At 43.9% G+C, this 25,300-nt stretch overlaps 1 protein-coding gene across 6 annotated transcripts in view; it reads left to right on the top strand.

Moving 5' to 3' along the window:
* Nucleotides 1-25,300, top strand: part of tnrc6c1 (trinucleotide repeat containing adaptor 6C1) — a 44,437-nt gene that overhangs the window by 10,140 nt on the left and 8,997 nt on the right. For 2 of the 6 annotated variants that reach the window (XR_009784630.1, XM_061748216.1), the window contains exons 4-17: nucleotides 5,503-5,835; nucleotides 17,185-19,671; nucleotides 20,862-21,059; nucleotides 21,311-21,477; nucleotides 21,559-21,636; nucleotides 22,442-22,660; nucleotides 23,054-23,194; nucleotides 23,372-23,491; nucleotides 23,621-23,704; nucleotides 23,844-24,084; nucleotides 24,179-24,340; nucleotides 24,434-24,610; nucleotides 24,749-24,898; nucleotides 25,175-25,285. Coding sequence is in view for 5 of the 6 variants with exons in the window: in XM_061748216.1 (XP_061604200.1) it covers nucleotides 5,503-5,835; nucleotides 17,185-19,671; nucleotides 20,862-21,059; nucleotides 21,311-21,477; nucleotides 21,559-21,636; nucleotides 22,442-22,660; nucleotides 23,054-23,194; nucleotides 23,372-23,491; nucleotides 23,621-23,704; nucleotides 23,844-24,084; nucleotides 24,179-24,340; nucleotides 24,434-24,610; nucleotides 24,749-24,898; nucleotides 25,175-25,285 (4,668 nt within the window). In the remaining variant the exon portion in view is untranslated. Of the gene's footprint in view, nucleotides 1-5,502; nucleotides 5,836-14,280; nucleotides 14,421-17,184; nucleotides 19,672-20,861; nucleotides 21,060-21,310; nucleotides 21,478-21,558; nucleotides 21,637-22,441; nucleotides 22,661-23,053; nucleotides 23,195-23,371; nucleotides 23,492-23,620; nucleotides 23,705-23,843; nucleotides 24,085-24,178; nucleotides 24,341-24,433; nucleotides 24,611-24,748; nucleotides 24,899-25,174; nucleotides 25,286-25,300 lie in introns of those variants that run through there. The other 4 variants (XM_061748219.1, XM_061748218.1, XM_061748220.1 and 1 more) reach the window with 4 other exon arrangements.

Here is a 25,300-nt window from a genome sequence, read left to right as displayed (position 1 = left end):
ATCTCGAGTTGACCCGTGTATTAGCTCCAAAGTAAATATTACCATAATGTTCATTTACTCTAAATTTGGTTAGTTAAAACTAGAGCGACGAGCCTTGTAGTTTTTAACCAACATGGCGCTTCATTGTTGGGGTTTTTCCAAGATGTACAATTCTTAACACATTCAGTGCCACTGACTGCTTTAGAAGTCAAATATCCATGTTAACTGGGAGGGCTGGCACTGAATGAGTTAACATCGCATTGACGCTTCCTTGGAATGCTGAAGCCACGTGGCACTTATGCATCATTCCTGTGTGGTTTGTGTACATTTCTGGGTGATACCAGGACCTGCACATGTGCTTTTCGTGGCTTTCATGCTAGCAATTACCGCTTTGGAAAGAAGCTCACCACCTGCTTGTTCTGCGGTCTCTTAACTGAATTTGAATACGCTTTTTAGGTGTATGTAGAGCTATAGAATTTGATGTATGCAAGTAATGTGCCTCAGTTGGACAATCTAGCGGTGTTGTAAATGAATGACACAACAACATTGAGGGGTGGTGCACCGTTATTTAGGTTTGTAAGGTGTGAATGTTCTTTTCTCCCTCTTAAAATCCCCGTTGAGAGACTGTTTATTCAGATATGTTTTTCAGCCACCAAATCTCAGTTGTGTAAACAGCCACTAATTATACCTACATCGAAGTAGGCTGTACAAGCTTAGCCTAAAAAAATAATGAACAGCAGTTAAGTTGCTAGTTATTCTTGTTCCGAAAGTGTCTTGATGAGAAAGCCCTTTTGACGGTTTAGTTTCCTACTTGTGACAAATCGTCTCAGTTTGGAGATGCCATTTTTCTATGTCTACCGATGAATTGTGAAGAAGACTGGCTGGCTCATAACACCTGTGAATCAGTATGTTCCTTTATTGCTATGTACTGACCACCCCTCAACGTCAAAGGATTAAAGGGCCAATGGTGCTGAAGAGATGACCGTAATCATCATCAAGCCCCAGGAAAGCCGAGGCTGTCTGCCACCAATAAGCGTGCGGGTCAACGAGTCATTGTTTTGTCCATTCCCGCAAGCATTTTCATCCAAAGTGGTGCGTGAAGTGCATACACGTCACAGCTCGCGTTTATAGTGCAATAAACGATGATATTATTACAAAGTTGTGTCGCGGCGGTAATTTTGCAAACAAATTAATTTTCCGTTCAACATTGGCTTAATTACACACAGTGCTTTGTGTTTGAGAGTCATAAATTCCCGTGGGATCGGAGGGGGCTTGCCTGTTGTCGTCATCATCACCTCTTTCACGTAACATGTCATCTTCTAAGTAGCCCTGTTTTCAATTACTGCAATCTAAATCCACCTTCAGTTTCGTAATAGTTTCGTTTTATTGTGACTTAAAGGATGAGATTGCACTTTCTACTTCTAGATCGTTCAGTCATTTTCCGATTGAATTGTGGTTGGTTGGAACTTATTCACAAGTATTAACAGTCACTGTTTGTGATTTTATATTTAATGATGTTACATTCATAGCTATTTAATGAAAAGCTCGGCCTTGGTTGCCACAATGTGCTGTCAGACTGTATGTTCTTTTAAATAGCGTTTTGTCTGTGAAATGTCTTGCACAGAGGGAGGGCCTTCGCTCTTAACTACAATGTAATATTCATTCATTTCTAATTAAACATTTTAATAGTCTCTCGTGAGACACGATGCTCTCATTTTGAAGCCCACGGGTGCAAAGCGATGCTCCACCCCAAAGACATTTTGATCGTCTAATCGCACCACTATATGGACTGAACCTTTATTCACTTCTGTTGCACTTTCACTGGGGTTTGTTTGTTTTTACTTTTTTAGTTGCAGGGTTGTAGGTGTGCTATTTTTAAATTCAAATGCACAGCAGTAAAAACATTTGTTAACCAGAAAAGCCCTAAAAGCCAAGCCAATTCATCTGCGCTATTATTGTCAGATCATTTTCATGTTCGACAGTCTGTACAAGCAATTACAACATTGAAGGAGTAACATTAACCCCATTTCGCCACTGAACTCCAGTTGAACCTACTTGCCAGACCCCTGTAATACAAAGAGATATCAACAAAATGTTCTTCAGGCCTTCACTTTGCAGATTAAAGGCTCAGCTTTGGAAAGCTCCTAATCACTCGCTAACCAAAGTTTGGAGCGTTTAAGTGTGCGCGCACGCTCCCCTCGATAGCAAGGCTTCACGCATTGTCGAATGGAAGCGTGGACAGTTCCTAAAGCTTCAGGCAGAAGTCTGCATGCCGTCGGACACATAATCAATCCATCCAGTTTAGTGTAATGAAAGGGAATTCAAGGTAGGCTGTGAAATAATGCTACTGCCGCTGATCAAAGAAAGGATTTTACAGTAGTTGTACAAGCAGTTGCAACTCGGCATCACAGCAGTTCTGAGTGGCTTCAGTATTACAAAGACATAATTGTTGTCATGTTGCTTCTCCTGGGAGTCATGATGAGATGCTGTTTTTGGACCTCCATCTGCTAAAACACACAGATGGGTCTTATCTTCAAGGTCATGTTTTTGTGCTTCCACCCAAGAGATCACTGAGAACCCTCTCCCGTTCTTCCACCCGCCTCGGTCGCTGTGTTTCTCCCCAGAACACTCCTTCAACATTGAGCTCTTAAAACACCCAGCCATGCATGCTATAATCTTTCCTATCACAAATATTCAGATCCCTTTTAAAGTGGGAAATGAGGTAGCCTTCTCCGTGTGAGGCGCACATGGCCTGCAGGCCGCGGTTTGATGTGCATTTTTGACGAAGCGGGAATTCTCCTGTGCGCCCACACAGCTGAGGACGGTATTTTGCAAATAGGCTGTCGGAGAAGGTGACTGATCTCATTTCACTCTCTTTCTACAAAGCAAAGGGTCGTACTTGGGGGGGCCTTTTATTCTGTATTTACTTGGTTTCTGCAGTTATACTTGTATTGAAATGTAATTTGGCACACTCATTTGGTTCTGTCGAATCAAGACTCTACAGTAACATAGCGTTCTGTAGGTTCTGTGGGCAAGTAGTGTTCTAATTGTAAGCGGATTTTCGACCTAAGCTGGTTTCCGGCAGTGAGACTGAAGCTCACAGTGGCGTTCGCAAGGGGGTGGAGTCTTGAACACACACCAGTCTCTTCATCGCTTGCTGTACCTCATTCCCTCCATTCCTGTGGATCTGCTTTCTCTTTCTCGCTCCCTCCCGCCCTCTCGCTCTCACTCGTTTTATCTCTCCTCTCTGATTGGCTGAAAGAGCAGCTGGCCCCACTTTCCCCTTCCCCCATAGCTTCCAGAAGAATCCACGTCACACATCAGTCCACACGGTGTAAAAATTGCCTCAGTAACCGTTATTAAACGGCTTTTACGAGGAATGGCCTCTTTAATATCAGCCGCGTGTCTCGCCTTCTGTCCTACTACAATAATAGTGAATGAAGAAGAGGGGTGCAGGCGGTCAGGTGGGATGAGACACAAAGAGGAAGGGGAGCAGATGCAATGACATCTGATGAAGCTCCTCCTCTGAGCAGACAGATTGCAGGGAAACTGCATCATTCCCAGGATGTAGCCCACTGGGGGGGCACCAATTGACACGACGGAAATGCACATGCGCCGAAAAAATTGCAAGACTTGATGGCATGTGAGCAAACGTGTCCGAATGTATTAACAAGCAAGTGGCTGTAGGCTCCACGACGGCATCCTGTCCTCCCCTCAATGTGGGCCTCAGCGTTGCATAACGCTTTGTTTTCGTGTGTGTTGGGGCTGGCCTCGTGTGTGTGTGTGTGTCTGTGTGTGTGTGTGTTATTCATTCCCTTCAATGCGCAGACTTAGAGGCTGAGTCAATGTCAGAGCGTCGCTGTTCCTCAGTCATTTTGAAAAGTGTTTAATTTCCTCTCGTTGTTTATCACTACGAAGAAAGAGGGAGGAAAGCATCACGTTGGCTCAGTTTACATCCAATAATCTGTTGTGCCATACGTGAATGCTATAAGCTTGTTTATTACTTCCTGTTTACATTCTACTTTACCAGCTTCCATATTATGTAATGATATATGCCCAGAGGCGATTATCCACTGTGCTCGATGCCCATAATGCATCTGACCCAGCAGCTACTCTGTGACCCTTGAGAAGATAATCCTGTTTGACCTCGGGGGATAGGGGATGACCTCCTCACCTTGTACCTCCACTCAGAAGGACTTCACACAACTATTTGTTACAATAAGATAGGAGCCCCCAGGAGCACAGTCCATTAAAATCTCACACAGACACACACACACTTTGTTCTTTTGTAGAGTTTAGTATTTACTGTATATAAAGTGCTATGCGAAAGTAGCTTTATTGTATATTTAACCTATTTGACAGCAGTTAAACAATAAATAATATACTAGGACAAATAACGGGGAAAACACTTTTTCTTTGAAACTTTGCAGAGAGTTAGTTTATGGACCAAGGAAGACACAAATACATTGTTTAGACAAAGGGGTGGATGCAGAAATGTATTTTCAATGTTTCAGTCCCTTTGGCATCAAGGAACCTTTCACCTGCAGAATTGTAATTGCACTCCCGGTCTTTCATCCTCCATGAACCAGGAAGTAGCCTGTTAATTGAAAAACAGACAGCCTGGGCAGAGGTCTTCTCTGGGTGACATTCTAGTTACATAATGTGGTCATTGTAGAACTGCTAAAACAAAAAAGTCAACTTCTTTTGTGATAATTTACATGTGCTCTGTTACTTCAGTTTCTAAAGCTAGTTGGACTTTTGAGATCTTTTGAAGCTTGAGACCACCTCATCTCTTCTGATCTCTGACTAAGCAAAATGGCAATTCTCCGAGAGTTGTGAGTCTTGATGAATCCTCAAGTCGGAATGATTATGACAGACATTATTACAGTCCTCTGGCCTATCCAAAAAGCCAACATGTGTTTAGAGGGATCGCTTCCTGCATCCTGCGGTCACCCCGATTCGTCTGCAATTGTAGCCATCTTCGAAATTGCCAGTCATTTGACATCATGCCTTTCACATCTTAAAAGTGACCATGACTTTTATAAAAAGCTGCTGTACGCTAGACAGTGGTGCTCGTATAGTTGTGGAGATGGGTTGGTTATCCTGTCTGCCTCACAATCGAGAGGTTTTGTGTTTGAATCTTGGCTCAGGTGGTCCTTTGTGGAGTTTGCATGTTCTTGCTTGTTATTCCTTGTTTCCTCCCACATTACAAAAACGTGCATGTTAGGTTAATGGGAGACTCGAGATTATCCAAGGTGTGAATATGAGTGTGAATGGTTGTTTGTCAACGTGCCCTGCACTTGACTACCACTGCACGGTGTATTCCGCTTCTTGTATTCAAGTTAGTTGAATAGGTTCCAGCCCACCCACAACCACGAGGACAAGCACTAGAGGGGTCGGATGAATGAATGGATGGATGGATGGATGGAAAGATAGATGGGTGGATGGACAGTGGTGGTCACCAACAATGCCTACAGCTTGCATTTCTGCTTTTTGTCTCCTCCCACCCTCCGACTTCCACAGTGCCAGAATCTGCCAAGCTCGACCCCGTCCCTCCTCTCCTCCCTGCCAACCCCAACATCAACCCGCCAGTACCCCCAAGCAGTGGCGATGGCAAGCGCGCCCCCTGGGGAGGCCAGCCTCAAACCACTCCACAGACTCCACTCCAGCACCGCCACCCGGCCAGAGAGGTGCCTCCGCGCTTCCGCCAGCAGGAGCACAAGCAGCTGCTGAAGAGGGGCCAGCCGCTCCCCCCTGGGACCCTGACGCTCATCGCCACGGGACGTCCCACCACCACTGAGCCTGCAGCAGCAGTGGCCAGCCACCCAGATTCCTCCACAACGAACCAGTCCGCAGGTCAGTAGAGACGCTTATTTGGCAGGTTCTTATTGCATGTGGTTTTTTTTAAGGCAAGGTGTAAGTTATTTTGCATCAATACTCTAGATGGTAGACTAGCTGTTCTATTTGCAAAGTGTGGGGGGCATCTTACAATACTGTTTCAATACGTTTGTGAATATAGTGCATTTGCAATGGGACATACCATATCTCTACTACAAAAAATGTCCATACACTATAGTATTACAGTGGAACGCTATCCGTTTCGTGATGCTGGTTGACCTCAAAGTTCTTTTAAAAAAAAATTGTTTTAAAAAGCTGTAGGAAGTAGTATAAAGTAGATACGCCATCATCGGCAGCATCAGAAAACCTTTTTTAAAACTATTTTAATTAACATCTTTACATTCTTAATTCTTAAATTTGCAGGAAGTCACCTTTGGGTTTTATATTTTTAATGTATTTTGTGTTGGTACAGTATGTATTGTATCATACAGGTGCATGTAATTTTAAAATTAATTTCAAATTCATTTGTTTAGTAACTAATATGTACTGAGCACCCACAGACAGACTCTTTCCTTTGTTGCTTTCAGTTTCATTTATGGTTCTGTACTTATTCCTCTTTTCCATCACAGTTAGCACATCGGTGGAGTTAATTTTTTTAGATTACTGGGTCTTCCAATGTATTATACTCCAATATATGAGTTGGCTCTATGAGCAGTGAGTGTAGCTGTAGAACAACGTGAAGTCACCTGTGTGTCCGACTGCTGTTTATTTTCACTCTGTCTGGCTGGGAATTAGAATTGGGAATCAAGTAATCCAGAGGAAGAAAACGCAGAGTAAACACAGCTGGCATAACCGTATGTGTTTGTGTGTTTTCCTTCCGGAGTGTCTGCATATCCCAATGAATTCGCAGGCATTCTCTTTCAACGCTTTAAAGAGCATGATGTGAATGCAGCTCCATCTCCATGGCAATGAGACGGTTATCCCACATCTTTCGGTTCCCTCCTCCTTGTCCTCCTCCTACACTTTGCTGAGCTTTGCTGACTATTTCCTGTTTTTGGGGGGAGAAGCTGTACGGAGCTAGCTAGTTGGCCGGAGACCTCGGTGGGCCTGGCTTGGCAGCACTACAAAGCCGAAGGGAGAGAAAGATTGGTGGAGAGAGCGAGCGTGGCAGAGGTCCTGTGCTGTGGGCTGGAGTGACTCATGGCTTACGGTAAAAGCTACTGCTTCTCTCCTCCCCTCTTCGATAGGCCTCCCTGGTTCTCCTTTCACTCTTCATGTGTCAGTGGAGTGGCTGATTACATGAGGACGTGCAGACAGAGGAGTGGCTCCCCTCACTGAAGGTGGAGCCAGTAATTCAAGTATATATTGTGCTGTAGTTTGTGTTGTGTAATGAGTTGGTAAACTTGGAGTCCCATTTTTTTGAGAATTGACTGGAATGATTCAAAGTTAGGTGCATCCCGATGTCCTGTTTCAACAAAATGGGGGGGGGGGCGGGGGGTGGAATGCAATTGAAGTGAAATGTGTTGCTACAAACCATCTGTTTATTCTGCTAACTGGTCAGATGACCATTGCGTAGAAGGAAGAACATCAAAGCAGAATCTGGTCCCCTTTGTTCTTTCTTGGCGCATACCTGCTCATCTTTCATCCACATTGTTCTGTTTACTTTCTCTAATGCATCCCAGAATGCACATGCACAGCCTCGCTGCTTAAAATTGACTTGTAGCTTGTCCAGTAAGACACATTCTCTTCTTATCAGCGGTCATCAGATTGTTTTTTTTTTTGTTTTTTTTTCACAGTCCTGTCAGGTCAGTGTTGAAATCATCATTTTGCTTGGTAATGCTCCACACTGCATAGAGCAGCTCTTTCTCTTTAATCTCCAGCTTTACAGATGTCATGTCTTTTCTACAGGCTGTCTAGTTTGGGTGTGGCGTCCAGCGATTAAATGGAGCATTCTGTGTATTAGTGCAAAGGCTACTGTTTGAGGTAATATTTGCTTATTTGAAAACATGATCTATCAAATATGTACACATAGTGTATGGCAGTCAAGTATTATAGCCATATAACATTGCACATTTTTATTAACATTGTTCCGCAAAGGTACACATCTAAGCTGTTCTTATGGTCTTTTGGTTTTTTTTCTCAGTCTTGCACCCTCAAAATGAATTTTTCCAGACAGTACTTCAATACTATTGCCCTTTATATTTCATATTGGGGCATGCAGTATCTCATGTCTGTGTAAAACCATAGTTTAACTTCTGTTTTGTGTAGAATGATTGAACGAAAGATTTCATTCATGTCACTGGCAATATCCTTTTGCCTAGTCTTTTACAACTCACCCTAACCTAGCAGCAGCAGTATTGTCGCTGCTTTAATTCTTCACATTTCATCTACACTCAAGGCTCATTCACTTTCGTTTGGCCTCTTTTCCCCTCATCCAACCTTACCTCACCCCCTTTTACTTCACCCAGTCAGTCACATGCTGGCTCTTTCGAAAAACCAAGGCTGATTATCTTGACTGGTATGTCCACGTGTCCATGTATGTCAGCTCCAATCTTGACTAAATGTGCCACGCACAAACCAATATGCGGTATTTGTCTACTTCTGTGTATTTCTGACCACGCTTGTTAAAAGTAAATAACAGGCTTTGCTTTTGCTGTGCACAATAGAGGCTGACATCAACAAAAATAGCCTTCTCTCGTGGAGAAGAGAGCGTGCATGCAGGATTGAATTGATGTGCTCTACTGATGACGCTATAAAAGAGCGTTGGGGATTCCCTTTTAAAGGTTTCTGATGTGATTAAACAGCGAGTCTCCATTAAGGACAAATCTCTGGTGCTTTGTTTTCTATCAATTTTCTCAGCCACAATTTCTTACAGAGCAGCGCATGTGCATATTGCAATATTAGTCATTCCAACTGCTAGAGGACTCTGCATCTTTTTGCACAATTGTCAAAAAATAAAAAATAAATGTACCGGCATTACCAGATAACTAGCAACCCTTTATTGCTCAGTGACTGTTTTTCTCAATGTCTTTATGTTCCAAAAGTGTTCTCTGTCAATTGACTGTCTGTTGTCGTACTAGAGCGGCTCCAATTACCGGAGACAAATTCCTTGTGTGTTTTTTGGACATACTTGGAGAATAAAGATGATTCTGATTCTGATGTGTTCTGGCACCTCCGCCTCAACAACATCACAGCACGTAGCATGTAGCTGGCCCGAGGCAGCCGGGATTAGTCCGCACTCTACATGTACGTCTGTCAGCTTTCCCATTATTGTAACGGTCTCACTGTGTTGCCATTCGCTTGGCTTCCACTCTGTATCCCAAGGCTCTTTAATGGAGAAGAGGCGTGTGAGAGCGAGCTATTTTAAGACTGGCATGTTGGAGAAAGCCCTTGACCTGGTTTATCCTTTCAGGGGAGGAGGGGAAAAGTGGAAAACATGACAACATGCATGTGAACTTTGGAAAAGGCGTGCCTCCCTTGTCCCTCCCCCACTAATTTGTCATTGAGCTATTAATGGTTTGCATAAATTAAATTTCAGAAAATTAAATGCCTTTGCCCCTGTAGTAACAAAAGGCTAAGCAAGTGTGATGTGTTGCTATAATATTTTTACATAGTAGCCAAATAGCCTGCTTGGATCGTAACGCCACACGGTAAATTCAGATTTTAATGCTGTAACACAATATGCTGTGCATCTGCTTTAGATTAGTCCTTTCATGAAATGTTATTTAATTATTCAATTAAAGTTTGTTTTCAGCATACATACAAAAATAGTAATAATGTGAAGAATACATGGAGTATACATTCAGCAGACACTTCTTAAATACGTGAAGGCCGCCGCACACTGAGTGACGTGGCCGAAACTGACTGACGCTTCGCAAAGTGTGCAGGGTTCGGCCACTAGTTTTCATGAGTGGCCAACCGCCCACTGGTTTTGCCGCCATTGAAAATATGAATGGCCGGTGCAACAGTGTCACAATGTCACAGATGTAACAGCCAATGAAAAAAACATGCACCTTCACGCCAAAAAAATAAGTCTCCGGGTTTTAAGTGAGCGGGACACAGCCGGCCCCACCCTGTCGCCACCAAGCCATAACAATGCATTATTTGGGTGTATTGTTTTACAATAATACTTAACTCTATTTATAATTTTATATGCATCTATGTCTAGAAAGCAAAACGTGGAGAGCCGCTGTTGCCGAAATGCACTGGAGCAGTCACCAAATTTGGCAAACGAGCATTGCATACAGCCTCTCAAAAGATCCACACTTTATTCTTATCCTCACCCATTTCCTCTTCTTTGTAGCCATCCACTTCTTCCTTGATACTCACACCATGTTTTTGTGGTTCAAAAACAATAATATGGTAGAGTATATTAAACGTGGAGCCTCAAACCCCAATATATGGCCGCAACTTTTCCGTTGCAGAACGGTTGATGTGCAGTGCTGAGTTGCTTTGTGTGCGGTGAAGAGTCGGCGACTAATTTTTTTGTGATGGTCCATTTCTGTCGTTTCCGGCCGTGTGGCTCGGCCTGCGGGGGCCCTAATTCAAGAACTGTAGAAAATGTTCAAAAAATAATGCTCAATTCAAATTAAAAGGCATCAAATTAATGTTTTATATTGTGGTAGTAGTCTGCTGTGAGTCAGAACTGCACAGCTTCATCCGAGAGCTGTTTTTAATAAGTTGACCATTGGATAGCCATTTGACAAAATTGCCTTCCTCAATTATGGGGAAAAAATTAACAATCAATTTATCATAAGCCTGATTATTTCTAATGTTATGAGGTCTTGCACTCATTCTGAATGTTCTGAACTCCTATTTTCACACCAGTGTTGTATTGAGCAGAATTATACTGGCGAGAAGCGTGGAGGTCTGTGTGACTTTCCATACGTCCCTACTTTCCATAGCTGATGTTATGTTGTTCTGAAGACCACTAATTGTTTTAAAATCAACAGCCCTTCTGCTGGTTACACTGAAGTAGAGCACTTTATTTTGCTTCATTTGCTTCAAGACACAAGCAGCTATCAGTTCGATGCAATGTACTGAATTGTTCATTGACAAATCGATAACTATAACCAACCCTAGTACCAAATGTGGCAGGTGAGTGTATATGTTGCATTTAACCAATATTGTCTCATTTATCGTATCTCATCATTGAATTAGCTATGGAATACAAAAAGTTAACGCTATACTTTTCACACTTGAACCAACACTATTAAAAAAATGGTTAAAACGAGCAGCTGTTTTTCAGCTGAATGTAAAATATTTTTTAACCAAAGTCACTGCGGGTTATTTTTATTTGCCAATAGAGGTAAAGAAAATGGATGGATAGATGGAAGAGTTGCATCACTTCGGCAGTAATGTAATCTGTAATTCATAGTTAATATTTCAATGGGCATTGGAGCAGTTGACAAGTAAAAATACTTGTCATCGTACTTGCTGAACTACGCACACAATGTGGGTCAATGACACTACTGCTAAATTATATGCAATCGTTGTATTTGTGATCAAACATCACAAAGTCGAACACTGGCCAACTTTCACATCTCAAAACGATAATGTGAATTGATTTGTTCCAGAGCCAAACTGTCGCCATCATAAAGCCTTTATTTGAACTGTACAAGCGATGTTTTAACATTTTAACATTTATCTTACAAGTACTAAAATAAATTAAACACTCTGATAAAATTAATATACAGCGGAACCTCAATAGAATTGCCTAACAGGGCCGGGGGGGGTTGTCCGATATTGCCGATTGTCCGGTACATTGAAGCAATTTTTAGGGTTTTTTTTCATGACCTAAAACGCCCAGTACAGTACAAAGTTATTGTAAATAAATATTTTTTAAAAAAGCTTGAAAATGTTTGAAAGTTTCACATTTTATCCAAACTTAACCACGCGGGGCGGCACGGTGGCCGACTGGTTAGAGCGTCAGCCTCACAGTTCTGAGGACCCGGGTTCAATCCCCGGCCCCGCCTGTGTGGAGTTTGCATGTTCTCCCCGTGCCTGCGTGGGTTTTCTCCGGGTACTCCGGTTTCCTCCCACATCCCAAAAACATGCATGAATTGGAGACTCTAAATTGCCCGTAGGCATGACTGTGAGTGCGAATGGTTGTTTGTTCCTATGTGCCCTGCGATTGGCTGGCAACCAGTTCAGGGTGTACCCCGCCTCCTGCCCGATGACAGCTGGGATAGGCTCCAGCACGCCCGCGACCCTAGTGAGGAGAAGCGGCCCAGAAAATGGATGGATGGATGGATTAACCACGCGGTGTGCTTGGTCATGGTGACTTGTTGACGTACAGTACTTAATATAGGCGAGTCGCTTTAATGAGCCGTGAGGAATTAGTGTGCTTCCTAGTTCCAAATCTGTTGCCAAAGGCAAACGGCTTGACCAAAACACTGTTACTGTACCAAAAATAGCATGTTCCAGACTCCAAAGAATTGTGTTTTGTACACCTCAGAGTTAACGTCGCAGCCATGCCACTCTCTTCTGCTCCATGTACAATAGACAATTGATGTAACCATCGTCACATGGCCGCCAAGTCAATGCCCCACATTCAACATAGCCGACACGGGAGGCACGTCTTTTGGAATTGGAGCTAGTAATATTTTATAGCTGTGACCCGTCAGTCCCAATCTCTGCCTCCATTGCACCACAGCGGCAGTAAACAACAGCGGCCAATTCTAGAACTCGTAGACTTTGTCAACACTTTTTTAAGTGACAAATTGAACCTATTTTTGGACACATTGTTCAGTCCCAACTGTCCGTTTTATCCGATATCCGTTATATCGGGGTCCGTTTTGTCGAGGTTCATAGTAAAATTACTCTCCCTTTGATGACACCTGTCAGACGCATAGATGATAGAGAACTGGAAGGCGTTTGCAGGGTGATAATGTATTGTTGGAATTAGTTTAGTGTGTAATAAGTGTATTTATGTGAGCATCTGGACACATGATGGTTTTGACCTTTCCCAAAACATTTTGGTTGAACAGAGTTCTACTTTGGAGGTTCCACTGTATTTAGAAGTAATCCAATGACAATTAGCCAACCAGACTCTTGAATTCTGGGGGATTTCATTCTACAAGTCATAAAAACTGATGAGGGTGAAGCCACTTTTTGCAGAGGTGTGTTTGTATTTGTCAGAGGGCTTGTTCTACCGGCTGGCAGCGTGCATTGTCAGCGCCAAATCAACCAGTCCGTGTGCCCCTGGGGGACTTCATTAAGCCAGGATCAGTCCAGCTGAGGCCCACACATCCCCGCTAGATTACTTCCTCCTTCAATCACTCAACAAGCATCTCCCAGACTTCATTTTCTGTCATCTGTCTTTTCTATTGATCTGATCTCACCATACACTACAGATCATGTATTAAATAAGATTTAAAGATTAGTGGCACATATTTAAAGGTAAATGATCTTTCTGCTGATCTAAGCTGCAGTGTTTGTATACATGCACGCAGTAGATTCACAGTACTTGCACTGTTTATTGAATTTCAGTCGCAGCACGGACTCTCCCATGTGTTACATCCTCACGATCATGAGGTTCAGTGGGCAGAAACTCCAGCATAAAAGCACTGTTTTCCACCAAACATTGACGTATTGTGTTGTGGTGCGTGGGCACTTGTATCACTAGTGCACAATGCCAGCCTTGATCTGGGGAGTTGCTGCTATGTTTTTTTCTATTTCCAAGCTCTCAGCCCCTGCTTCTCCTATTTCCTCCAGGCCTATTCTATTAATTGACAAACATGTCATCCTGTGTTGTCTCATTCTGCTCTGACCCCTTGCCACTTTTCCAGGGGCTGTATTTGAGTCCAGATCCGTATGAACTTGCTTATTTCATGTCTTTCTATAAAAAAATGTGCTTATTATACTGTAGCTGCAACATTGGCTGGTGTTCATTAATTCAGAATAAACCGACATTTCTCATCATGATGTAATGCCTTGCCTGGGGTGCAGCATGTTTTTTGCTTATTCCGCTTTGCTCTCTCTTGACTCCCTGTGCTACTCAGAGGCTTTCAATTGTGCGTGGCAGTGCTAATTGCACATTGAGTGGTATTAGCTAAATATTTAGTGCCATTTAGTGAAAGGTGAAAAGATCCAAGGCTGTGTTTAGAAGAGCCCTGCTTTGTTTTGTTTTTCCTCATGCCATTGGAGTGCATAAGTGCCTCGCGCTTAGCAGTCCATCCGCCACCTACCAACAATACTGCTCCACATTACTTCAGCTGTGCTGTCCCCCTCCCCCAGCTAGCCTTCTCTTAGGGTTTACATTTCTAGCGAGTGAGCGTATCTGTCGTCGGGATAGGAATAGAGCATGATATAAATAAAGCCAGGGAGGGGGGCAATAGATGGAGGCGGTGAGACCCAGCCAAAGCAATGTTGGTGGGAGGGACAGAGCATGTGGGGTGAGGAAGGAAGGGAGGGAGACAGTAGGTAGGGAGGGAGAGGGGGGTTGTCTCATGCCGCACAAGAGCTGTGCAACTTCTTGGCAGCATTTCAGAGAGGATCCTCAGAGGCTTGGTGAGCCAAGCAGACATATTGAGGCAAGGATGGTCGCTGTGTCGCACAAAACCTAGTTCATTGCAGGATGGTCGGGCGGCACCTCTCCACAGGTATTTCGGCGCGGCGTGGCAGATCTCCGGCTCTAACGTTTCCTTCCTCGGTGCTTCTTCTGTGTAGATATTTTTGTGGCTCGTGTATCCGCACTTGAAACCTGCAGCGGCAGTGCATTGTGGGCACGCACGAGAGAGTTGTGCTTTGCATATGTCATAGTGATTGAGGCATGCATGCTTTTAGACGGTGCAGAAACGGTAGCTCCAAGCCTTTTTGGCTCGAATTCAGGACTGAGAAAATGGCGGTCCTGCTCCTCTTAGTCGAGTGACGCTATAGAAATACTGTGTTGTGTGTCAGAAACACAGTGCCCTCTTTTCCCCTCACTCTAACGCTTCTTTCTCTCCTCCTACTTTAGTTTGCAAGCGTTAAAAAGTAAGCTGGAATTAAAGGCAAATGCAAAGAGAAATGTGATTGCTTACTCTGTATTGCTGTGAAACCTAGTCTTTGCATGCAAGCTTAACTTGCAAGAGGGCGCATGTAAACAGCCACAGTAAAAATGAGTGTTTACGTGGTGTCAGGGTGATCAATACACAGACCAGGCTTATTTTTGTATCAACGTGTATTGGAAGTGCTCCAAGAGAAAGTAATGCACAGTTTATTACTTTGAGTTGTCAGAGCAGTTGTACAGACAGATGGAGGCTGTTGTGTGCATGTGAGCATACAGACAAGTCATGCATCATGCCAATCTGAGGTCATGACTGTGACTGCCTTGCTGGTGAAAAGAGCTAAAGGATGTCACAGCTTTCTGGCTCGTGTCGCTGATCATTTGAATGATAATGCAGAAACTAATCACCATCTATGCATCTGCACATACAGTGTTGTGAAAAAGTGTTGGCCACCTTCTCAAATTCTTAATTTTTTTTTCCATGGTTTTCCCAGTTCGATGTTTAAGATCGTCAAATAAATGTGCAACCCCAATTCCAAGGAAGTTGGGACGTTGTGTTAAACAAATAAAATGAAAACAGAATACAATGATTTGCAAGTCATGTTCAACCTATATTTAATTGCACACACTACAAAGACGAGATATTTAATGTTCAAACTGATCAAATTTGTTTTTAGCAAATAATCATTAACTTTTATGGCTGCAACACGTTCCAAAAAAGTTGGAATGCTCATCAAACACAGGTGAACAGGCTAATTGGGAACAGGTGGGTGCCATGATTGGATATAAAAGGAGCTTCCCTGAATTGCTCAGTCATTCACAAGCAAAGATGGGGCGAGGTTCACCTCTTTGTGAACAACAGCGTGAGAAAATAGTCAAACAGTTTAAGGACAATGTTCCTCAACGTACAATTGCAAGGAATTTAGGGATTTCATCATCTACGGTCCATAATACCATCAAAAGGTTCAGAGAATCTGGAGAAATCACTGCATGTAAGCGGCAAGGCTGAAAACCAACATTGAATGCCCGTGACCTTCGATCCGTCAGGCGACACTGCATCAAAAACCGACATCAATGTGTAAAGGATATCACCACATGGGCTCAGGAACACTTCAGAAAACCAATGTCAGTAAATCCAGTTCGGCGCTACATCCGTAAGTGCAACTTGAAACTCTACTATGCAAACCAAAAGCCATTTATCAACAACACCCAGAAACGCCGCCGGCTTCTCTGGGCCCGAGCTCATCTAAGATGGACTGATGCAAAGTGGAAAAGTGTTTTGAACCTTAACTGAGGCAAGGGAGTCTTGCAGTTCTTTAGATGTTTTCCTGGGTTCCTTTGTGACCTCTTTGAGTCTTTGCTGTGCTCTTGGGGTAATTTTTGTAGGCCAGCCACCCCAGGGAAGGTTCACCACTGTTCCATGTTTTCTCCATTTGAGGATAACATTGTGGTTCGCTGGAATCCTAAAGCTTTAGAAATGGCTTTATAACCTGTTGCAGACCTGATGGACAATTTTTTTTCTTGTCTTTTCAACGTTTTGGGATTGGGTCATTTTGTTGCAGCCTTTGAGCTCTTTTGGCTGACTTCATTTTGTCAAACAGGTTCTATTTAAGTGATTTTTGATGGACGTCTTGAGGTAATTAGGCTTGTGTGTGGTCAGTGAAAATGGAACAAAAATATTGAGCCACAGTTAATTGAGCAGAGTGGCAAGGCAACTTTGAATAGTGTTTTTCCCCTTAATACAGAGAAATCACCATTTTTAAAAACAGCATTTTATGTTTACTTGGGTTATCTTTGTCTAACATTTGATTATTTTAAACAAAGTGATGAAGCTATGCAGCAATTTAAGAATTTGAGAAGGAAGACTTTTTCACAGCAGTGTACACGTGAAACAAAAAATATCATCATACAGTATTGGCTAAGTTGTGGTTGATGTGAAAGCCTCGACAACTTTCAGTGTAATTGAGTTGCTACATTCATGTTTTCAAAACCTAATTGCAGCTGGAACTTCAAAAAGAAAACCAGCCAATTAAGCATTGTTTTTAATGCGATTGGTGAAACATGTACTGTATATTCTACATTAGCATTACAAAACGTTTACACTTTTCAACTGATTTTTTTATTTTTGAAACATCAAATCTGTTTGTGATACTGCTGTAGGCAACACGGAATGGAAGTATAACTGTCTGTGATTCTGTATAATGGTTAGCATGTTTCTCAGTCATCGAGCTTGTGGTTAAGAATAGAACTGGACTTGTTACATGTTGCCATGGTATTTCAGGTTCTGTGTGGGTGTGATGACGTACCTAACTTAAAGCCCCTTCCTCGGCCACCTTTCTCATGTGTATTTTCTGTTCCGTGTCTTTCCTTCTATACAGAACTGCCCCCACAGAGCAGCCAGGGAGCCCAGTATGATCATCCCCTCTGGGGACACCTGCCAGTTGACAGGAGTGTCACAAGTGCTGCAACTTCCAACAATACAAGTTGCAGTGATCAACTGATCATTGACCAGAAGGACACAGAGGCTTGGCCTTCTATTACTCTTAGCCAGAACAAGGACCTTCAAGGAAGATGCTCTTTGGAGACTGACCCTGGTCACTTGACCAGCAGCAGTAGCACTTGTAGTAACGGTAGTAGTACCAGTATTAATAGTGGGTTGTGTTGTAATACGAGTATGGCCACAGGGGCCAATAGCCAGACAGGCCACTTCCCTGCCAACCACCTAACCAGTAAGGCTAACACTGGACTCAGCCCTGCCAATCATACTGGAACCAACATGCACTCAAGCCAGGTTGCAGCCAATCGAAGCTGGGGCTCTGGGTCCGGACCGTCTCAGTCCTCAGTGGGCAGTGAAGGGAAAAATGACAGTCCAGCGGGAGGGGGGAGCAGCAGAGGTTGGGGCTCTTCATCATCCTCCAACACCAACTGTAACTTGAACTTGAACCCTAATGCTAATCCATCTGCGTGGCCTGTGTTGGGTCATGATGCGGGTGCAGCAGGGGCAGGCAGCTCAGGGGGAGCCAACATCACATCACCCCCTCAATCTACACCTAACTTCTGTAATCCTACTGGTCCCCCACCATCCCAGTCCACCACCTATACTGGAGCCAACACTAACAGTAACTCATCCGGTATTGGCAGTGCCTGGGGTAGCATAATGACCTCTGATGCATCAGAGCCACACCCTTCCCCATCCACAAATGTGTCTTTCAGTTCAGAACCTCAGAACCTTAAAACTGATGGACCAAATCACATTAATAAGCAGGAACAACCTAGTCCCATCCGCCACCTGCCTAGTTGGGGCAATGCATCTGTAGGCTTGGGTGATATGGGTCAACAGCCATCAGGGGCCAAGCAAGTCAATGGAGAAGATAATACTTCTGTATGGGGTATCGGTGGAGACTCAAAGGCACCGTCATCGAAAGAGTTAGCTGGCTGGGACTCTGGCTGGGGCCAGGGTGGAAGTGGGTCAGGAAATCCTGGAGGCTGGGGTGAACAGTCCAGTGGAGACTGGGGCAAGAAGCAAGCTGAAGAGACGCAGGGAGGCTGGGATGGCCCGAGCTCTCCTCCCCAGGACACACAGACTAGTTCTTGGAACAGAGTTGTGAGCACAACTGCTGCCAGTGAAGGAAGCAGTGACAGCATGGAAGGACATCCCAGGTCTCAACCCCATTCATCCAGAGATACCCCTGCTCCTTTGTTGCCTGCCCAGGACCTCGACCCTAGGGTGTTATGTAATACTGGATGGGGACAAACCCCTGTTCGTCAGCACACATCTTGGGACATGGACAATACTAAAACCAAGAATGACATCACCACTGAATCCTGGGACTCTCAAACTGGTCCAAGTGATGCCCAGGGGCCTTCCAATACTAACATGGGTCCCCTACAAAGGAATGACACTGGGAGCAAAAATGAGGTTCCTGCTTCTCAGGGAGCTTCAGGGTGGGGAGGAAACATAGCTGCTAGCAACCAGACCAGCTCTGGCTGGGGAGATCAACCCAACAACATTAAGCACCCAAGTAGTCCAAGTGGTTGGGGAAATCTACCAAAAGGAGGCCCCACCTCCAGTACCCCCAAGAATAGCGGTCAGTCTTGGGGAGAAGAGAAGTCAACAGGTTGGGAGGATTCTCATAGCAAGCCAACAACCCAGAGCTGGGGAGAGCAACCTAAACCATCCCACAGCTGGGGTAATAGTGGAGTGAGCAACTCTGCAAATGATTGGGGAGAACCTGACGAGAGAAAAAAGAATCCACCCAACTCTGCCTGGGAGGGAGAAGCAGGAGGCTGGAAGGAAACTCCTCGAGGCTGGGGAATGCAAGGGATGTCTGGTGCTGGAGGCAAAGCGGGCTGGGCAGAGCCTGTTAGTCCGCGTCCCAGTGGCCCTCCCCAGGGTTGGGTAGGCAAATCTCAGGATGGACCTAGTGGTAGCATTGGCGGGGGCATGGGCTCTTGGAGTGGCTCAGGCCCTGTGAGGCAGGGCTGGACTGGCAGTAAGCAGGAGTCCTCCACTCAGTCTACAGGTTGGGAAGAGCCGTCTCCGCCCTCAATCCGACGCAAGATGGAAATAGACGATGGGACCTCCGCCTGGGGTGATCCTGGTACATATAACAAATCTGTCAACCTGTGGGACAGGAACAATCCAGGAATCTCCCAAGCTAAAGCTACTACTGGAGGCAATAACCCCATAGGGCCCAACAGCACTCATCCCCACGCTCACAATCACGCTTATCAAGGACCACCTGCACCTTTACAGAATCATGCCCAAAATTCCCAAAACCCAGGTCCCAGCAGTGGGCTCATGGATCCTGTTGTGCAGCACCAGTCGGGGCCATCGCACAACAGGGGCCCTCTGATAGGTCAAGGTAAGACAATATAATGATTTATATTGCAGTGTATAGACAGCTGAAATTGGCAGAAATAACTCATTCTGTGCTTCCAAACAAATATAGGGTTAACATTTTTGGGAAAGAAACAAAGATGCACAGACAATAAAAATATTAAATTGCTATTCTGCATTAATCCCTGTATTACTGATTTGAAGCGTTAACGTTGATATGCGGCTGTAGTTTTATCTATTATACTTTTTCCCAGCTGCTCTATTAATTAACCGTTTAAAGTAGATGTGTCAACCGCAAAAGCTGGTTAGTTAGTTAGGGCAGCGCACTGTTAAGCTCCAATCTGTTGATGGACTTAAAGGTAATAGCTTGACCTTGCTTGCCCTTTTAGGATTTACATCTAATTAGCTATCCAAATAAAATAAGCAGTGATGTCCAATCTCTCAGTGAGGCTCCTCACATTACACAACACAAGACATGTCTGTCAGGCACGTTTGCTTGGCTAACCTTAGGGTAGCCAAAGGAAGCACAAGAATGGTGTTTACAAAGCGCCTTGTGAAAAATGAAAATAACCACAAACAGTTTGAGTGATCGGAAGTGTGTGATTATATGGGGCCGCCATCTGTCTGTAGTTCAAGGGAGAAAGTACTGACATCAACCCTTTTGGTACAGATGCCCCCTGCTGTTTCACAATTGATTCTGCATGCTGACTCTTCAGCTAAATGGAAAAGCATTTTGTTGCCAACTGTGTGCTTTATAAATGTATAGCTCTTTAATGTTATTAAACACTAAGGGCAGATAGGGTTGTTTTCTTTGTTTGAATCACTACAGTGTTGAAAATTAACTATAATTTGGCCGGCAGCCTACAGGTTGTGTTCGCTACCTGCTCTAAACTCTGCCCGGCACTGCCACAGACACACAGGTGATACTGCATTTTTCATGCCAAGACTGACCAGACTGTGCCAATTCTTAAATGGCCATCTTCCCCTCCTGTCAACCGTCCTGCTAAGCCAGACACAGGTTTATTGCGCCCTGCGCGGTTAAATTATTAAGGGATGAATTCAGCATCAAGTTACTTGTCTCAGAATACAAAAAATAGGAATACAAAATGTAATTGATTTAAAAATAAAAAATAAAAAATAAAAAAAAAATAAAAAGAAGAGTTTTGGGGTCCTGACAGCTGCTCTGTTTAATATCTCTTGTCTTTCTGTGTCCAGGAGGCTGGGGAGAACTACAGAGCTCCCACACTAAGTCAGAAAGCTCCTGGGGGGAAACTACACCTTCAGCAGTCAATGTGGATAACGGTACATCTGCTTGGGGAAAACCAACTGGGGGCCCCACGGGTTGGGGAGATGGCAACCCAGATAACTACAGCAGGGGGAACACAGCTATGACATCTTCATCTTGCAAACTTGGTAAAGTGTTAACCAAATTTGACATTTTAATAATATTTGCAGAATTACTTTACTGTGTGTTATTGTTCCTGGTGGAACATTTTCTCAAGATGAGTCAAGGTCATCAGTATGTTTCTGGTGAAGCAGGCCACCCAATATTTTTCACATATCTTTTCTGACCCCTAGTGGCAAACAAATAATTTAAAGTGTTAAAAGGGGTAACTGTAGAAAAGGCGTTTTCCATTTTTAACATGCCCGTTTTTCCTCCTCAGCCCCCAAACATATGCAAGATGGATGGGGAGGCGGAGGTGAGGAGTTGATCCTCTCAGGAGGTCAGTGGGATGCAGAGGAGGGAGACCTGTGGAACAGCACTGTCTCCCAGGAGAGCAACTCTTCCACTAACTCTTGGGGAAACGCACCCAAAAAGATCTCACAAAAAGTAAGAGGATCTAATAGAGACAATCAACCGAAAATGCATACTTGTTACTTTTTGATTTACTGTGATGTTTTGTCATCCCAGTTAAAGGTACCAGGGAAGCCAGAAGATAATTGGATTATGAATCGTCTTATCAAACAGCTGACAGACATGGGCTTTCCGGTGAGTTAGTAATCTTATTTTTTTTTTAATTGATTGTAGCTCATCAGGATTCACATTTTTGCCACCTCAAAGTGGTTATGTCCTTCATGGACAGATTAATAATTGTCATTTACCAAATTCCCCAACTAGGTAAGTCACACTGTGCTTTCACCCACTCGCACATTGGAATGGAGGAAAAAAAAAAATACAAAATGTCCTGTGGGATGCTTTTTTTTTTTTTAAATTAAAAAGTGAGGTGTTGGGACTTTAGTGATAGTTGAAAATAAACTGCGGTATTGTTTTATTAAAGTAAACAAACCACTGTGCAGTGTTCCCTCGCTATATCGCAGTTCACTTATTGTAGATTCAGTGCATTGCAGATTTTTTTTTTAAATTAATATTCAAATTGCACATAATTCGCCATATCGCAGGGTTTTGAGTTTATGCTGCAATTTCTTTTTGTGGCAAAATATAGACTTCCTAGCCTAAAACATAAAAAAAAAAAAAAAATGGAAGGAAAAAAACTTTACAAGGAATAAAATGCACATATTGTGCAGTACTAGTGTGCATTTTTGTATTTTTAAGAGTTTAAAAGGTGTTTATAAGAGTATAGAAAGTTTTAATAGGAGGATAGTAGAAGTTTATAGGAGTGTGGGGAAGATGAATAAATTAATACAGCTTTAAAATATGTATAAATGATTACCAAATAAGTGGTCACTATGGGTGTGAATTTTACCCATTGCGGGGGTGGTCCAGAATCTAACCCCCACGATACCTGAGGGATTACTGTATTATATTTTTCTGTGATTTGTGATTTGTTCCTCAGCGGGATCCGGCAGAGGAAGCTTTAAAGAGCAACAACATGAACCTGGACCAGGCCATGAGTGCCCTGCTGGAGAAGAAGACCGAACTGGACAAGCGGGGGATGGGGATGGCTGGCCACGACTACAACAACGGGCTTATCAATAAACCCATTGGCTGCCCTCGACCTCCACTTCTCTCCAAAGAACCCTCCACAGATCCCCGCTCACCCTTCCTGGATAAAGTGAGTCAAGCGATCACAAAGCTGCTTGATTTTAATATTACTATCCCCTGGTGACGTTTTTTGTTTTTCTCCCAGTGTCCTGGAATGGTCTCTTTAGAATATTGCACGATAGCGTGTGTTTACAAGTACATGGCAACCTGCCCTTCATTTATTTGTTTGAGAAGCCTGCTGAGGGTAAAAAATGGGTTGGATTCATTGGCCAGATAAGAATGTATTATCTTTATTTGGGCTTTTAATTTGTACATGGGAACAAAAATTCCATATTTTGCAATTATATGGCCCTCATTTTAAAACCCCAATGAACCTCCTTGTCAAGTTCATGGTGGTGGAACTGAAGCAGAGTGTTTATCAAAATGTGAAATGTTAATGCGTTCCCTCTGATTGTTTGTTCAGCAAATGCAGAGTGGAATGTTTGGTGGTGGAGCAGCACAAGCCCGGGCCATGCCTCAGCCGCCTCCTCAGCCGCCAGTGCCGCCTCTCGGCTCCTCTCAGCCTAGTCTACGGGCTCAAGTGCCTCAGTTTCTTTCCCCTCAGGTACAGTAGACTCACATAAACACTTGAAAAGAAGTGGCCGGTCACTAAAGCTGATCAGTACATTGGATCCTACATACCAGGAAGCCAGCCAACGTCACTGACACATTTGCAAAGTGCGTTCGCACCTAAAATGTTTCCATTCAATTTGTTTTTTAATGTGATGATATTGATTCACAGGTTCAAGCACAGCTCTTACAGTTTGCAGCAAAAAACATTGGACTGAATCCTGCACTTTTAACCTCGCCAATAAACCCTCAGCATATGACCCTTCTGAATCAACTCTACCAGCTGCAACTGGTGAGTCTCATTCTGTGTGTGTGTGTTACATGTGAAGCTCCCAAAAAATCCCTTAATGTTGAACGTTTCACCTGCATTTTCTCTATCTTTACCTATGAGACTAAAAGTAAGCATATGGCTGACTTACAGGCTTACCAGCGTTTACAAATTCAGCAGCAGATGTTACAGGCGCAGCGCAACGTTTCTGGACCCATTCGACAACAAGAGCAGCAAGTAAGTTTGCACTTTACTCTCACTTTCCTCTGTTAATTCCTAAAGAATTTTCACACAGAGCAGCCCGGAGGGTTTAGCTGTTCAAAGCAAGGAAAGCCCCAAAAACGTGCTTTAAAAGTTCCCATTGTGACCATTCTAGGTTGCACGTACAATCAATAACATGCAGCAGCAGATCCAACAGCATCAGCGTCAGCTGGCCCAGGCCCTGCTAATGAAGCAGCAACAGCAGCAGCCTCCCCACTCCCACACGGGCCTACATCACGGCGGGACCAAATCAACCCTTGATTCATTTCCAGGCCAGCCCCAGGCTCCGGGCCTCCCTGACCTGCAGACCAAAGAGCCGCAGTCTTCTCAAAACACCTACAGCCCCTATTCTCTCTGTGAGTGATCTGACTTGCTGTGTGAATTGCACAAGGGTTCTCTGATCCTTGAAATGAAATGAAATGAAGTGAAATTAATTGTCACTCTCCTCAGCTGGCCTAAATCCAAACATGAATGTAAACTGCATGGAGGTGGGCATGTCCATGAAAGATCCACCCCAGCCCCAGTCGCGCCTGTCACAGTGGACGCACCCCAACCCTATGGAAAGCCTCTCTGGAAGCTCCTCTTCTTTAGAACCCAACCTGAGCAAACATGGTGAGGAACAGTTAAGAATGAGACGCATTTACGCTGAAAAGACTAGTAGTGAAGTAATTGTTATAAATAGCCCCCAAACTGACGTTCTTTTAGGTACCAACCTGGGGCCCCCTGGCAAGCCTCCACAGCTGGATGATTCTTACAGCCCCTATAACCTGATGTCCAGTTCTGAGTCTCCTACCAGCCCCCTTGTGCCCCCGGACAGCTGGGGGCAGGGGAAGGGCAGCAGTGACAAGATGGCCAATGGGACAAACATCAACTGGCCACCAGGTACGATAAATATTCTTCCTCTGTTGCTTGAATATCTATGAAATGTGCATTACTATTACAAAAGTACTGTATATTGTTCCAGCATTTCACTGTTGTGAAATATAGATAATTTGCAAACTGTTCCTTTACATTTTGCAGAGTTCTGCCCAGGTGTACCCTGGAAGGGTCTCCAGAATATTGACCCAGAGACAGACCCCAACATGACGCCGGGTAGTGTCCCGAGTGGTCCCACAATAAACACTAACATCCAAGATGTCAATCGCTACCTGCTGCGAGACAGAAGTGCAGGTGAGAGTCATGTTTAGTTAAGCAAAACACTGTGCTGTGTTTAATATAAAATTCTTCAAGTAATGCAAGCACTGCCACCAGAGTGTCTGCTTCTTACGCTTTTATTTTCCATTTTTCTGCTTAAAACTGCTTCTCCAATCATTGTTTATACTCTTTAATTCTCTTCCGTTCTTAATCTTATCATTTCTTGTGCATTTTTCTTTTGATTCCATTTTCTCTCTGCTATTTTCCCTTATTTGTTTTTGTCTACTTGTTTGTGCGCTGCCATCGGCTCAGGCTCTTCTCCCACTTCATCTCAGAACGAGGCTCTGCCTCCCTCCTCTGATTGGTCAGTCAGTGCCTACACTAGCTCATTCAGTCTCTCGTCCCCGGAGACAGACGATACAGGTACATGGCTCACCG

Source organism: Phyllopteryx taeniolatus, chromosome 16 (genome assembly GCF_024500385.1).
Source record: "Phyllopteryx taeniolatus isolate TA_2022b chromosome 16, UOR_Ptae_1.2, whole genome shotgun sequence".
NCBI classification, from domain to species: domain Eukaryota; kingdom Metazoa; phylum Chordata; class Actinopteri; order Syngnathiformes; family Syngnathidae; genus Phyllopteryx; species Phyllopteryx taeniolatus.
Note: the sequence above shows the minus strand (reverse complement) of the source record. Positions and strands in the feature narration are given on the sequence as shown.